This window comes from Dermochelys coriacea, chromosome 12 (genome assembly GCF_009764565.3).
Source record: "Dermochelys coriacea isolate rDerCor1 chromosome 12, rDerCor1.pri.v4, whole genome shotgun sequence".
In the NCBI taxonomy this organism is placed as follows: Eukaryota; Metazoa; Chordata; order Testudines; family Dermochelyidae; genus Dermochelys; species Dermochelys coriacea.
In genome coordinates, this window is record NC_050079.1 from 7321206 (window position 1) to 7337297 (window position 16092).

Consider the following 16092-nt stretch of genomic DNA (forward strand, 5'->3'; position numbering starts at 1 on the left):
AATTGTACTTGGAAAATTCCCCTCCCAGCTAGCTGGCAAGCTCTTCAAAATAGGGAACAATCAGTAGCAAACTTATTAGGCCAACAAGTACAATCCCAGCAGGACACACAGTTGCTTGTTTTCTGAGCCGATTCCTTACCTATGTAATGAGAAGGCAAATTTCTAGTGTGGGACACTGTCACTTTCCTACCCTTCCAAGAGAGGAAAGGCCAGAAGAGACTTACAGGTTAAGAGTTTCTTATTTAAATCATGGGTGGTTTTGGGGTGAATTTTTGGGCTCCTCTTTATGTGGAGCTGCAGCCACCATGGCATCAATTCAAATTCCACCTCCTGTCTGATTAGACACATGGTTAATGAGATCTGATGTGCAAGAGGCAGTGTGAATGATAGCAGTTTCTCCCACTAGAGAACTTATGACATGTCCTACAAGAATTGATCTGTTTCAGGAATGGTAGACAGCACCCTGGGGGAAGGAAGAGGGAGTGGCTTCCCCTCTACCTTCACTTGGAAGAACCTCGCAATCTATAAAGGTCAAGTTCCGTCCCTTCTCTTCCTCCAGAGGATTCTTGAAAACCCTTGCCAAGACCTGATGTGCACTAATACCCATGCATGGATCATACCCCAGATGTGCTTTAACTGCCGGCCAAGCTGTTCAGGATAGGGACTGTATCTGTTGATTTGTACAACTACCATCACAGAAGCCTAAATTCATCTATAGCACAACTTCCCAAACACTTGCTCCGCTTGCAATGAGTCCACTGATAAAAGCTCTGCTACAGCAAGTCAGGAGCGACTGATTAAAAAGGTCCTTCCCAGGGGCTTCTCCAAATCTACTGACATTTCGCTCTTCCCCCCGACAGCCTGTCTAACAGGAAGAACCCCTGTGCCAAGCACTATGCCCATTAGGCTGGCCTGCCTGCAGAGTCCTTGACAGCGTCCAATGGGAATAACGACCTGCAAAGGCAGTCGGAAGTTTCAGCCCTGATGGAAGAGCCCCAGAAGCCACATGCAGCTTTAAGGGAGAAGCCAGCCCGGGTCTACCCCAGAGAAGCTGGGCAGAGCAGAGTTTTCAGAGGCCTCTTGCTAGCATTCCAGGTCCCACAGTGGATCTACAGGGGTACCTATGGGAGGTCTACGGCAGCCTTCTCCTCCCAGGGAAGATGGTGGCAAAGGACACGAGTCCTTTAAAGGGCTAGGAGGGTGCGACAACTGTCAGCAGAACGGGTAACTTCTGAATGAATCCAAAGCTTGGTGTTTGATTCAGAAACAGGGCAGAGGCTCAGCTTGGTTTTTATCCCTCACCCAGGAGCAGTGGTTTGCCTGCCCACGCTATTAAGGGCCCTAATGTCAGAAGGGCTCATTTTGATGAAAGCCAGGGTATTACTCATGTTGTACAGACCATATTCTGCAGCTAGATCCGCCTTCAATGCGCTGCAGCCCAGCTGGGCTAGTGGCACCTTTAGAAAGAGCGCAGGAAGGCCCCAACTGATTGTAAGACTCAGATTAATGGGCGTTGAGAACAAAGACTAGCTAGAGCCAAGTATGCAGCACTCTGCCAGAGTTACAACACCCCACTAGCTCCAGCCTTGCAGCTCATCCCCATATCTGACCATGCACCTCAATGCTAAATTGTAGCACTCCCATTATTCTAGCTCTGCAGCAGTTCCTTGCTATTGCAGCCAAGGGCTCTACCATACAGCTCTGCCAATGTACCTCCCCCCTACGTGCAGTGCCCCCTGCTGGTCACAGAACATTGCTGAGGCACTGAGCCAGGACCACACACTGGCTTTGCAACAGACAGAAGTGGTCAATGATAACTAGGCTGAGACCAAGGAGCTCCAACCCAGCTCCACAAATTGCACCAATTGTTTCACAAGCCAGACTTACCTTCCGTGGAGTCTTGATGTACAAATGATAGAGCCATTTTAGGACTGCAATTCTGGTCATCATCCCAGTGGCTGTGTCGTGAAGGTGGCAGTCCAATACCTGCACTATCCCATCCAGGTTGAGGGTCACCGGGACCCGGTCCGTGCTGCACAGAAAACCAGGGGCACAAAGACAGTAGTTTGTGTGCGCACGTGTCCCCACGCTGCTCCAGCCCAGCACCCCGGCCCCAGCACCCCCTTTTCCACACATCTACTGGCAGATGACCCTGGCTGCCTATGCTTGCCGTCTTTCAGAGCTACACATAAGAGCGAAGGAGCAATTTTACACAGTCCACAACTGACTAGAGCTGCTGAATTAATGGATTGGCTAACCAGGAATCAACTGCACAAAGTTGGGGGGGAGAAAGGGGGGCGGATGGATGGAACAAGCAGAGCCTGTGTAAAACATGGATTATACCACTCAAATCAGATGGCCAGAGAACCTTTAATATTGGGTTTATCATTCTGCTCCTCAAAGTCCTCTCCTCCCTTGGGCTGCTGTGTCAGTGTTTGCAGCTCCTCTCTAGTTACATGTATTTCTACTCTGGGCACGAAGTGAAAAGACTGAACAGTGCGATTCCATAGGCCAGAGGAGCACAGACTTGCCCAGCCCTGCCGCAACATGCTACCCCTCCTACTTACTGTGACCCCGGGGAGCAGGTGTGCCAGACAGCCTAGCTCTCAGCCCCTCACTCATCACTAGAAAAGCCTGAGTTGACAGCACTGCAGCCTAATGGGTTAAGCACTGGCTGAGGAGCTAAGACACATGGGTTCAAGTCTTAGGTCTGTCTTGTTGGAAGTAATATAAATCCCCAACCTGCATCTCCTGGGGGTTAGGAGGAAGCTTTCCTGGGGGTGGGCTGTCCCATAACTGCCTCTATTACAGTTTCTTGAACCTTCCTGTAAAGCATCTGACAGAACACTGCACTGAGGGAAAGCTACTATTCTCTGAGCAGCTAGCGTGGCCCATTAAACCTAGGTACATAAGGCCTTGGTGACAGAGGAGAATCTTTGAGGAACACATCTGCAGAAACCCAAAGCTTTTCCTCTTTTTTTTTTTTAAGCCACAGCACCACAACCCTACTAAAGTCCTACTAATGAGGGATTTCACACTAGGAAGCAGATGTGCTCTTCACTTCCCTGGCATACTCTAACTGTCCCATCCCCATCTGAAAAGGGCATGGAAATACTCCTGTTGCCATGACCTAGAGGCCCAGTTATCTAAACTCTAGGATGAGGATTCCTAGATATCATGACAGCTGCATTAGGACAGGGGTGGGCAAACTTTTTGGCCTGAGGGCCACATCCGTGTTGCAAAACTGTACGGAGGGCCGGGTAGGGAAGGCTGTGCCTCCCCAAACAGCCTTGCCCCACCCCCTCCCACTTCCTGCCCCCCTCGGAACTACCAACCCATCTAACCCCCCTGCTCCTTGTCCCCTGACTGCCCCCTTATCCAACCTCCCCCGTCCCCTGACTGCCCCAACCCCATCCACACCCCCGCCCCCGATAGTCCCCCCCAGGGACTCCCATGCCTATCCAACCCCCCCATTCCCTGTCCCCTGACCCACCCACACAGAACCTCTGCCCATCCAACTGCCCCCTGCTCCCTGTCCCCTGACTGCCCTGACCCCTATCCAAACTCCTCCCCCCAGGACCCCATCCCCTATCCAACCACCCCCTATTCCCTTGTCCTCTGACCACCACACCCCCGGAACCTCTGCCCCATCCAACTGCCCCCTGTCCCCAGGACTCCCTGCCCCTTATCCAACCCCCCTGCTCCCCGCCCCCTTACCATGTTGCTCAGAGCGGCAGGAGCTTGCAGCTCCTCTGCCCAGCTGGAGCCAGCCACGCGGCTGCATTGCCTGGAAAGAGTGGTGGGTCAGAGACTGGCGGCGTGGCGTGCTGAGGCTGTCGGGGAGGGGAGGGGGCTAGCATCTCCAGCCAGGAGCTCAAGGGCTGGGCAGGATGGTCCTGTGGGCCAGATGTGGTGCGCGGGCCATAGTTTGCCCACCTCTGTATTAGGAGAGCCTAGCAGACAGCCTACTACTACATTCCTTCAGCACTCTCCTCTGCTGCATAAAGCCTGGATAACTTCTCCTACAGCCTGTCCCCACCTCACAATCCTCTAAAGGCCCTTTCAAGGATTTCCTTTGTCATCTTCACCAGCTCTGCATTCATCCCCCCCAACGGCATGAAGGTGGTTCCAAGCAAGCTGTTCTTGTCATCTCAGCCCCTTATTCCAAAAGCACCTCCCCCTCATGATCTAGGCTCAGCTTATGACCTTTGGAATCAATTCTGTTGTTAAGTTTGACAGATTCCACAGTCTCTCTGAAACGTGGCTCTAGTTCTGTTCAATCAAGCTAGATTTCCACCAAGACTGAAGGCAGGGTCCCAGTCTGGTAGTGACTCTACAAAATCACTCTCAAATGTCCTTCGACCAGCCTACAGATGGTGCAGCTTAGTAGATTCTAAGGTTGTGGAAGACATGTTCCGTTTGCACTAGAGTACTCCTGGCATTCAGTGCCCATTTCTACATGCTTATGTAGCTGAACATAGCGATGGTCCTCCTGAGATTCTACCAAGGCCCATGATCCTTTTTCAGTCAACAGTGAGACTGGTAATTGTTGTGAAAGAGTTTTTGAATGTTCACAATGCACTTTAGGGTGGCACCACTTTCTGACCCAACAAGGCCACACACCCAGTGCCCATAGGTCAAAAGCACAGGCCACCTTTTCTCTGCATTCTTGAATAGCATCTTCAGCAACTTAGACACAATATTGTGCAGTTTCTCAGACACAGAACCGGCAGTGGGAAGTAGGAACACCTTCCCCCCTGCCTGAATGCTTGTAGCCATTGGAGGGCCATTTCTCACATTCTGCTCACCATATTCCACTAATGCCAACACTGGTTTTTCAGTTGCTACTTTGATTTTGCTTCTCCATTTGCAGTCTGGGAACCTGCAAGTTTAGCATCTAGAGAAGTATAGCCAGGACAAAGTGCTTAATTGCTCATTCTAGGGTATGCTAAGAGCGACAAAGAAAAAAGGCACCTGAAACTTTCTGAACAAGTTGTTCTAAAGTTGTTCTCTTCAGTTGTTCTGAAGTGCAATATTCTCTTGCTCGCTCATGTGCCGATTTACCATCCTGATACAGACACCCACAAAGGGGGAGAAGGAACCTTTCTAACATGTTCCCCCCCCACTTCTAAAAAGTTATGGACTTTCAGCATCTGCACCTGGCGGGGGGAGGGCGGCAGGGGCGGGCAACATTGAAGCCAAGGTCAGACAGTAAAGTACGGAGCTGCTTGCAACACCAGTATTGAATCAGGAGTCTGTTTTCTTCCTCTCACTTTGTTTTCTTGGGAGGGGGACCTATACCCAGCAGAAGGCAGTAAGAACTGAGCCTAATTACTTTCAGCTGAGCTTCACTTCCCTGTATAAAGCCAAGCGGCTACTGGACTTCAGGAGTAGTAAAGCCTGCATCATTCAGCTCTCCCCCCACACCACACTCCTCACCAGAGCACAAGTTGAAATGGCCTTCCACTAACACAGAAAACACGCAAACCGAGTAGGGTTTACGGAAACAGCTTTCACGGATTCATTCCATCCCAAGCCATTCTGAAAGCAGCTTTTCTAAGAGCAGCCTCACCACTATCTGCTCCTCACAGATGCCCTGAAGAGCCTCTGCCATTGCAGCTTATAGTGCTCCAATAAGCACCCTCAAAGTGTTTGTGCTCTGGCGGGTGCAGGCCAGATTAGTCGGCACAGGGCAATACTGAGTCTCACAACATTCTGCTGCAATGGGTCTCCTCAGCTGGAACTCTGGGTGACAGACAGGAACACATGCACCGTGCTCTATTCAACAGTGTATGCAGCTTGCTGGGTTTCCTTTGATTAGTCTTACTATAGAGTTTTTTCATTTCAATGCCTCTTTTCTTCTCTATCACCTTTTCCCCTTCCTTTCTTGCCTTGAGCGGAATCCTTCATGTTTTTCACTCTCCCTTCTCTGTACACATCTCTCAGCCCCCACTCTCTCCCCATCCATTCAGTTTCTAACCCCACCTCCATGGGACTCTGTAGCAAGATTAGATAAGACCCCATCCACCCCTGGAAGGAGTTCACCCCAGTCCCTGTTTAGGGGATGGGGTTTTTTTTTTGTTTTGTTTTTTTTAAAGTCTTCCTTCCATGGAGGCCATGGACAGTGAATACTGGGGCCAGCGGACATCTGCCCCAAGAAGTGGGGTGTATTGAGGGCTTCACTCACTGTCTCTGGGTTCCTGGATTCCTTCCCCTTCCTATCAGATGGGAGGGGAAGGGAGAGCCTGGAGTGCTGTAGCAATGACTGGAGGCGTATTTCAGCCCAGCACCAGTTTGAGGGTCACTGAGGCTCCGGCAGAGCAAGTGGATGCACTGGGTTCGTACTGCCTCGAACGCAGATAGCTACAATGCTGCCTTGTATTCTGCTGAGATAGAGTCACTGCTCACAAGCAGAGCTGGCATGAGAAGTGAGCAGAGTCTAACTCAGTGCTTTGTGGCAGATGGCAGGGGTCCTGTCTCACAGTCCAAGCTAGGGACTAGGCAAGAGCCAAGCTGCCTGACAGCCCGGTCTGCATACATCTGTGCAAACAAGACAACTGGGTGCTGTGCTCCAAATCACTCCCTTCCACAATCTAGGCATTCAAGTTGAGATTCCCAGCAAAGTGAATGCCACAAGCAATCTCGTGTTGTTGCAGAGGTAGGGCACTGCCCAGCTCTCACTGCTAGGAGGCCTCAAAATCCGGAGCTGCACAGCAGATGGATGGCAACACACTAGGAGTAAGGGGCAGTGTTGGATGAACAGAGGAGATCTGGCAGCTATAGTGATGGACAGTCCCAGAGCATCAAAGACTGAACCCTCCTGTAGGAGCACATGGCTGCGTTAAGTCTGTATAAACACCCATAGCCACCTGGAACTGGCATCCCTGGAAGCTAAATGACTCCCTTAGAATTTCCTGCTGCGGGGCAGAGACACACTCATGTGGGATGGGGCAAGCTAGTCCAATGACCGGCAACCCACCGCTAATTCCTGCCTGGCATCTCCTCTTTCAAAATGGTTAGGATAGCTCTGAAACAAGGCTCCCTGCAAATCCTGCTCTCTAACCTCCACTCAGCTGAGACCCATCCCCTGCCCCATTACTTCTGCTCTCTGAAGTAACCCTAGCCCCAACGGCGGATGTTACCTGCTTACTACAGAAGGTTAATTATTTGTGGTACTGTAGTGCCTAGGAGCCACAGTTGTGGACCAGGACCCCACTGTGCTAGTTTTTGTGCACACACAATAGCAGATGGTCTCTGCCACAAGGAGCTAGAAACACCCCGAGTGGGGGAAAGGGCAGAACAGAATGAGTTCAGTGCTGTTTCGTGTCAAGAGGCTAATGTCACCAACAAGGGAGTTTTGCTTCTTCCATGCCAGTAATGGCAAAAACACAGCCCGACTAGTACTGCTACCAGACAGCAGCAGTACAGAACTCAGCATGCAAGAGAAGAAAATGCCCAGGGGAAGCGATTGTACAAGGGTTACAACAACAACGATTACCTCAGAGTTGGCTTTGCCTCAGGGCCTCAGTTTCCCCAGATAGTCATTAAATGCCAGGAAGTGGCCTCCTCACCCATTGTTAATATGTCCTTCCTTGATTTTTTGTGCATATGTAGCACCCAGTGCACCCCAGCTTCAGGTCCTTGAAAACATCTAGCAGGGGAAAATCCAAGTAGTTCTGCCCATTTGCAATCCTGAGTCACCTTTTAACCTCAAGTGGGCTTTTACATAGGAATTGCTATTGCAGATTGGCCCATCAAATATAGGATGGTATTTCCCTCTCCAGAAGAAATACCTGATGCTCCCAAGGAAGGCAGTGGTGCACTGGGGGATGGGACACTCCAGGATTGGCCCAATGGTGAGTAGTTAACACTCTACAGTGTAAATCAGTTTGTGTCAAAGCTGTCCAGTACTTGCTACATACCTGGGCCTGAAGCCATCCGCCTTCTGGAAACACTGCAGGCTCTCTCCTCAGCAACACAGGCTACTGTGAGCACATCACACCTGTCCTCCACTCTATGGGAAGCCAGTGGAGAGTCCCCTTAAGGGTTTGTCTTCAAGGTGCTCAATACCCTGGGCCCAGGGTGTTCAAAGCTCCAGGATAAAGAATGGTCAACATCTCCACTCCCCTGGTACAACAGAATTTCCTAGCACATGGGTTGAACTCGTCTGCACAGGACAGACATTCTAGGGGGCCAGTCCCAGACTATGGATTAGACTCCCCCAGGAAGCAAGTACCATGAGAAACCTTCCCACCTTGTACTTCAATGCAACCTGCCTTCTCAACAAACAAAGAGCAGCATAGACACCCGAAAACAAAAAACCCTATCAAAAAAGAAACATGCCACTGCGCACACAAATCTCCCCGGGGAGAGGATGAGAGCAAGGGCAAGCCCCATGTGACAGTCACGTCACTTAATGCATGGATTGCATGGCGCTCAGATACGAGGAGGCTGAAGGTGGGATAAGAACCTAGGCAGCATTTTAAAAAGACATCCAGCTACACTATTCTAAAAGTCAGGAATGGGGGACTGTTAGATCACCACATCCATCTGCCTGAGCTGATCTGCATCCCTTTGCAAGGCACTTCAGAGTAGGGGGCTAAGGCTCCAGATCCATCAGCATCAGTGCTTCACTGGAACATGCGTGACTGGATGGTTCACGGTATCGAAGGAGCCTTCTCTCTCTCAGCCATCAACTTGTCTCCAACCCAGATGGAGAGTGACCAACAGTTCACATCCAGCAGCTGACTCGGTCCGTTTCTTAACGGACAAAGGTCTACAGTGCGAGAGCAGCCACCACACCGATGCTCGCTTTGGAGAGCCACAGAGGCCTTTGGTATAGAAGCTGACCAACGCTCGCATTCATCTCTTCAGAATGTGGATGGGGTGCAATGGCAGGGTGTGGGGAAACTTGCCCCAGCGCTGCCCATGCTGTACTTGCCCTGTGGACAGAGGGTGCTCATTTCCAGTATCAAAACACCCTTCACCTGCACTATTTAAAAAAAAAAACAAAAAAAAAACACCACACCGCTCCTGAGAAATTAGCTTTGCAGACTGTCAGTATCAGTAGTGAATGCTCTGCTTGAGTGGGCTTTGAAGTGACAGAACATTGAACGAATTCTATTTAACATCTTAAGTGTAAAGTCCACTGATTAAACTTGCATCAGCGACAACTTGGGTATAAAAAATTCACTGCACTATTAAAGGGACACAGTTTGGTGGTCTAGTGCAGGTGTGGAGAAACTTTTTGGACCAAGGGCAACATCTGGGTATGAAAATTGTATGGCGGACCATGAATTCTCACAAAATTGGGGTTGGGATGCAGGAGGGGGTGAGGGCTCTGGCTGTGGGTGCAGGCTCTGGGGTGGGACCAGAAATGAGGAGTTCAGGGTGCAGGAGGTGGCTCCAGGCTAGGGCAGAGGCTTGGAGGGGGGCTGGAGGGGTGAGGGCTCCGGCTGGGGGTGTAGGCTGTGGGGCGGGGCTGGGGATGAGGTATTTGGGATGCAGGAGGGTGCTCCAGGCTGGAACCAAAAGGTTTGGAGGGCAGGAGAGGGATCAGGGGTGCAGGCTGTAGGCAGTTCTTCTTACCTCAAGCAGCTCCTGGAAGCAGCAGCATGTTCCCTCTCCGACTCCTATGCGGAGGCACGGCCAGGCGGCTCTCCACACTGCTTATTCGCAGGTGCTGCCCCTGAAGCTCCCATTGGCCACAGCCAATGGGAGCTGCAGGGTCGGTACTTGGGAGGGGGGCAACGCACAGGGCCTCCTGGCTGCCCTTAAATGTACGAGCGGGGGGGGAGGGACATGAAGCTACTTCTGGGAGCTGTGGCATGCATGCATGGAGTGTCCCCTGACCTCACTCGAGCGGGAGTCAAGGGTCAGATTAAATTGGTTGGTGGGCTGGATGTGGACATAGTTACCCCACCGCTGGTCTAGTGGCTCGAGATCATGTGGAAACCTAGAGACATGGGTTCTAATCCTAGCTCTGCTATAAATCTGTAGGGTGACCTTGGAAAAAGGTCCTGTAACCTCACTACACTTCTTCCCTGCCCCCCTTTGTCAACTTTGCTTGTAAACGCTTCAGAGCGGGGACTCTCTCTTACGATGTTTGTACAGCACCTAGCACAAGGGGTTCTGATATCAGGGGAGGTCTTTGGGTCTCTCAGCATGCCAGTAATGGAGGACCCACTGCAGATCAGCCCATCAAATCTGGGATGGTATTCCCCTCTCCAGGAAAGATGTCCGACACTCCAAAGGAAGGCAGTGGTGCGCTGGGGGACAGGACACTTCAGGACTGGCCCACTGGTGAGCAGTTAACACTCTGCAGTATAAGGCTTTTATCATTAACTTGGTGCATTGGACAGCCCATTGGCTGTGCATGCGTAAGGCTGTGTTACACACAGGGGAGAAGATAAGATTCAAAGCTGCACACACTGATACGTACTTCACTTTAAGCAGGTGACAAGTCGCCAGTGACTTCTATGGCCACTGTTGTTGCACTTATGGTTAAGCACATACGTGTCTACTGACTCAGAGCCTAGGACTGTAAAGGCCCAACACTAACAGGGGGACTCCAGCACGTACAGTAACCCATGAGATGGGACTGCAGTTTGATTGTGCGCCTTTAAGCTAGTGCAAAGGCATATTAACACCTGAGTTACAGTGACACTCTCTGGTGAGCTGGTGGTATTGCAGTCTATTATTCAGGTTTTACCCAAGCTTAGAACAAAGCCTTCATTAAGCTGTGCATGCATAGGGAATGTGGGACAGTATGGAGCTGACAGTTAATACATCCAAATGGACACCCCATGGAGAAACAAGGAGCAGTCCTTGTGGCACCTTAGAAATTTACAAATGTATTTGGGCATAAGCTTTCGTGGTCTTTTCATAGCGCACGAAAGCTTATGCCCAAATAAATTTGTTAATTTCTAAGATGCCACAAGGACTGCTCCTTGTTTTTGCTGACACAGACTAACACAGCTGCCCCTCTGAAACCTGACCCCATGCAGAGTTTCTGCAACTTCACCACAGCTGTGTGGAACAGAAACGTACAGCAGCTATTCCCACTCTCTCTCTAGGTTCCTAGAGCAGCACCCATTGCTGGGGGGACCTCCTGGATGGAGCTGAGCTAACAAAACTCAATAGGCCAGTGATCTCCTTGGCTTCCCAAGCAGGCAGGGATACGGCTGAACTTACTTTGCCCTCTCCCCTCCTCTGGGAGGCCTCTGCGAATTGAGCCGGGAGCCTCAACTTTTCAGTAGTCGGGGTCTCATGCTGGGTGGAGTGAAGCGGGTGCGCAGGGAAGGCTGGGACAGGTGGGGTCACGGTTCTGTCCCTGGCATGTTTGAAGCGCTGATTCCTTCACCCCCTGCAGAGAGCTCCTGCCTCACAAACGCCCGCCCCTCCCTTGGGCATGCCAGCTCCCAGAAGGCCATGTGTCTTGTTTTAGGGGCCCCCAAAGGAGTTTGGAGTCTATAAGAGCAAAGGAGTGGCAATGGCTAGAGCCATAACCTGCATGGCCAGGCCTCCCTCTGACAGCCCTGTCAGCACACCTCTATTGGTCCTGCTGCCTCTATCGCAGCCCTGACAACGCCTCTCTATCCTCACCTGCACCCTTATCCAGGCCAAGTCTCTCCCCACCTCAACAAAAGGGAAAGGAGGTCTCACTGACCCGTATCCCATGCATGCCATTCTCAAGCAATAACCATTACTTTACCTGCTTGCATTGAAGACACTTGCGCTACTGAGGTTGGAATTGCTAGAGGCTTCCAGGTAGCCTAGAGGAAGATCAAAGGGACACTAATTAGCTGCTTCGATGGGGCAGATTGAGACAGCAACACCTACTCATCCCCCTGGCTCGAGAATAGCACAGTACCCTGTAGATCTGTGCAATGAGGACATTCATTCAGACATCTGGAAGAGCTCACCCTCAGGTCCATCACCACACTGCAGCAGGCACTTTACATTGTGTATGGGCCCACATTAGACAGGCTCTCTCCTGGTGCCCTCTACTGAAGGAAGGTGGCCATGAGGATTTCACTAGGATAAGCTCAAGCTACAGCTCTCCAAGTCCACCTAGCATTTAGGTGTTACTCATCCACCTCAGCCCAGCGATACAGGAGGGCCAGGGAGCAGTGGGAGAGTGCTAGAGGGGAAATATACAAGCTCAAGGCTAATTAAGGCATGGTTCCCTGTAGACTAGGGAAGGTGGCTGCAGGTTAATTGGAGCACCTGCAGTCAATTAAGGCCCTGTTAGGGTAGGCATCCCTAAGGAGATCCTGACAGACCAAGGGACTCCCTTCATGTTGAGAGTAATGAAAGACTTATGTACCCAGCTCCACATCCAAGCCTTGCAAACCTTGGTCTGTCATCCCCAAACAGATGGCCTGATTGAGCGGTTTAACCGAACTCTCAAGAGCATGATCCGAAAGGTGGTGGCCCAAGACAGAAAAGACTGGGATACCCTCCTACCATAACTGATGTTTGCAATACGAGAAGTTCCCCAAGCATCTACTGGATTCTCCCCCTTCGAGCTACTGTATGGACGACACCCACATGGCATATTAGACATTGCGAAGGAAGAATGGGAGGAACAACCCAACCCGGGGAAGAACGCCGTCATTACACATGTAGCCCAGATGAGAGAACGAATAGCCCAAGTGACCCCCATAGCATGAGAGCATTTGGAAAAAAAAAACAAACAAAAAAGAGTCCCAGCGAACCTACTACAATCGTCGGGCAAAAACACGTCAACTTCAACCAGGAGAATGGGTGCTGGTACCAACAAGAGAAAGTAAGCTCCTGGCTAGCTAATATGGACCCTGTAAGATCGTGGAAGCCATTGGGGAGGTGAATTATAAGGAGAAGCAGCCAGACTGCCAAAGGCCAGCGCAGATGTACCATATCAACTTACTGAAACCCTGGCATGATCAGGAGACGTGCCTGGCTGTCCTGCCAGTTCCATCCCAGACAGTTGGCCCACAAGGCCAGGTAAAGATATCCCCCAAATTAGCCCCAGAACAAACAGAAGTTGTCAAAATGATCCAGAGGAACCAAGACGTGTTCTCCACACAACCAGGTCGTAGGATGCTGATCCAGCACCACATAGTCACCTGTCCCGGAGCAAGGGTGACAATAAAACCCTATCGCATACCAGAGGCAAAAAAAAGAAAAAATTAGGGCAGAAGTAAAGATGATGCTGGAACTTGGGGCGATTGAGGAATATCACAGCCAGTGGTCCAGCCCTATTGTCTTGGTCCCCAAGCCTGATGGCAGCCTGAGGTTTTGTAATGACTTCCGGAAGTTAAATGAGGTATACCAATTCAGTGCCTACCAATACCACGTATTGATGAGTTGGTGGATCACTTAGGTTAAAGCTTGATACTTAACCATCTTGGACTTGACAAAAAAAGGCTACTGGCAGATCCCCCGGCTGAGGACGCCAAGGAAAAAAACTGCTTTCTCTACACCTGATGGCCTTTTCCAATATACCGTCCTCCCTTTTGGGCTCCATGGGGCCACATTGATTTATGGACAGATTACTTCGACCTCATGCCAAGTATGCTGCCACCTATTTAGATGATGTGGTAATCCATAGCCCTGACTGGGAGACGCAACTGGGGAAAGCGGAAGTGGTACTAGATGCTCTTAGATAGGTTGGCCTCACTGCTAACCCGTCCAAATGTGCAACAGGGTTAGCAGAGTCCAGATACCTTGGGTATGTAGTCGGAAGGGGCCTGGTGAAGCCTCAATGGAACAAAGGGAAGGCAATACAGGAATGGCCCCGCCTGATCCACAAGAAGCAAGTCGGAGCATTTTTAGGGATAGTGGGGTACTATCACCGGTTCATCCCTCACTTCGCCACAAAGGCAGCACCTCTGACAGACCTGATAAGAGTTCGGGGCCTGGAGATAGTTAAGTGGACCAAAACGGCAGAAGCAGCTTTCACAGACCTAAGGACGGCCCTTTGCAATCATCCAGTGCTCATAGCCCCAGATTTTAAAAAGGAATTCATCCTACAAACAGATGCCTCAGAGGTAGGACTTGGGGACATCCTTTCACAGATGGTGGGGGGATGAAGAGCACCCAATCCTTTACCTTAGCTGAAAGCTCCTGCCCAGGGAGCAATGGTACGCCGTAGTAGAAAAGGAATGCCTAGTGGTTAAATGGACCATGGAGATTCTACGGTACTACCTGCTTGGGCGGTGGTTCACCCTTGTGACAGACCATGCCCCACTCCAATGGATGCACACAAACAAGGAGAGCAATGCACAAGTGACTAGATGGTTTCTATCCCTACAACCTTTCCACTTCCGGATACAGCATAGAGCCGGAAGGCAACAGGGCAACGCGGACAGCCTGTCACGACAACACTGTCTCTCGTCCCAAGTAACCCAATCCTGTGGTGTTGAGTGCGGGGGTGGATATGTGATACAGGAGGGCCAGGGAGCAGCGGGAGAGTGCTAGAGGGGAAATATACAAGCTCAAGGCTAATTAAGGCATGGTTCCCTGTAGACTAGGGAAGGCGGCTGCAGGTTCATTGGAGCATCTGCAGTCAAGCAAGGCCCTGTTAGGAACCTAATAAACCCCCCTGTGTCAAGCAGACAGGAGGAGGAGGGAGAAAGGACTGGAGCTTGGAGGTGTGTGGAGAGATTTGGAAGACCTGAGAACTGAAGGAAAGGAGACCCTCCCCCAGCAGGACAGGGAGACTCCCTTCCCCCCAGCATTTAAGGGCCAAGGGTAACCTCACCTAAGGGGGATGAAGGTAAGAAACCTGCAGGGGTTGAGAGGGGCTGGGACTCAGAGCAAGGAGCAAACCCAGACCCTTCCCCCTGTGCTACCTTCCCGCTCTTCCCAAGAACAGGGGCAAAGGGTGGCATCTTAGCTCCCCACCAAGAAAAGTGTAGGACCCACCAGACTAACGTCGGCCATCTTGCCACAGCCCTTACAGACAAGGAACCTGGCCAGCACCATCAAGGCTTGCAAACTGGTTTCCTAATTTCAGAGGAAGAAATTCCAACCTTGCCCCAAAATTAAGTTAATGGAACTGAACTAGACCATCTGGGCATTTCCCCATCTAGTGACTGACTGGTACATCTGAGAACGGACCGGTTGGGTCTCAGTCCAATTAGTAATGGGGCAGGGCGTCCGGTCGCAAACCCTACCACCCTGTCTGGCACAGACCAGTCCCTCCATTGACAGGCCAGGGAAGGCCTGAATGCCACACCTGCTGGCTCTCTCAGACCCAGAACTGGTCCTGTTTGGGTCAGGGAACAGGCATGATAGGAAAGATCATACCGTAGCTGGTCTGGGGGTGAACAAGGCCTCTGGTTGCAGGGCTCTTAACGCAGCACATATCACTGGGAATTGCATTGGTTTTTAAGCCATTCAACAATAGGTGGGGGAAGGGGAAATATTTTCCTCCCTACATCCCTTCTGATTTATGTTCCAGCCCCACCCCCTTCCTAAACCCCCTAGCTGCTACCTGGAATCTACTCCCGGTAATACAATTCCTTAGGCTACAAGATACTGGTTACAACATGAAATCCGGATCCAAGTCAGAGCCTTCCCCACTCTGGCCAGATCTGCCTCTGTACAAGGAGCGGGTGATGTGAATACTGTTCATACTGTTTCTGATCAGCTCAGAGTCCCTGGAGAGCAGATTCTGCAGTGCCCAAGCCAGCACCCTGATGAAGGGAGAGAGCAGCACCTGCTCTCCTATGGTTACAAAAGGCTGGCAGCCTGTCAACCAGCAACCGCAGCAGCAAAGCTGGTTGACAACCTCAGCCTAGGAAGAGAAGTCTGGAGCTGTACATTTCACACTGCAGTCCCACACCCCTCCAGATAGACTGGTTTACATTTCAAAAGGCTGCTCCTAGACTGGCCAGGAATCAAATGCCGGCTGCCCCCATGGCAAGCGAGAATTCTGCACTGAGCCACCAATATCCCAGCTGCAGGAAAAGGCTGGACCAGTCGTTTAAGGAGTGAGCCCTGGTCTACACAACAACATTTAGATCGACCCAGTTACGGCACTCAGGGGTGTGAAAAATGTACCCCAAGTGCCATACTTAAGCTAGCCTGACCCCGCTATAGGTG

General features: G+C 51.1%; 1 protein-coding gene across 9 annotated transcripts in view; it reads right to left on the reverse strand.

Annotated features, from left to right (window-relative positions):
* The window catches only part of VAC14 (VAC14 component of PIKFYVE complex), a 185528-nt gene that overhangs the window by 131394 nt on the left and 38042 nt on the right, over positions 1-16092 (reverse strand). For all 9 annotated transcript variants that reach the window (XR_006275199.1, XR_006275198.1, XR_006275200.1 and 6 more), the window contains 2 exons: positions 11714-11774; positions 1888-2032 (listed from right to left, as the gene is read on the reverse strand). Coding sequence is in view for 6 of the 9 variants with exons in the window: in XM_043495198.1 (XP_043351133.1) it covers positions 1888-2032; positions 11714-11774 (206 nt within the window). In the remaining 3 variants the exon portion in view is untranslated. The remainder of the gene's footprint in view (positions 1-1887; positions 2033-11713; positions 11775-16092) is intronic.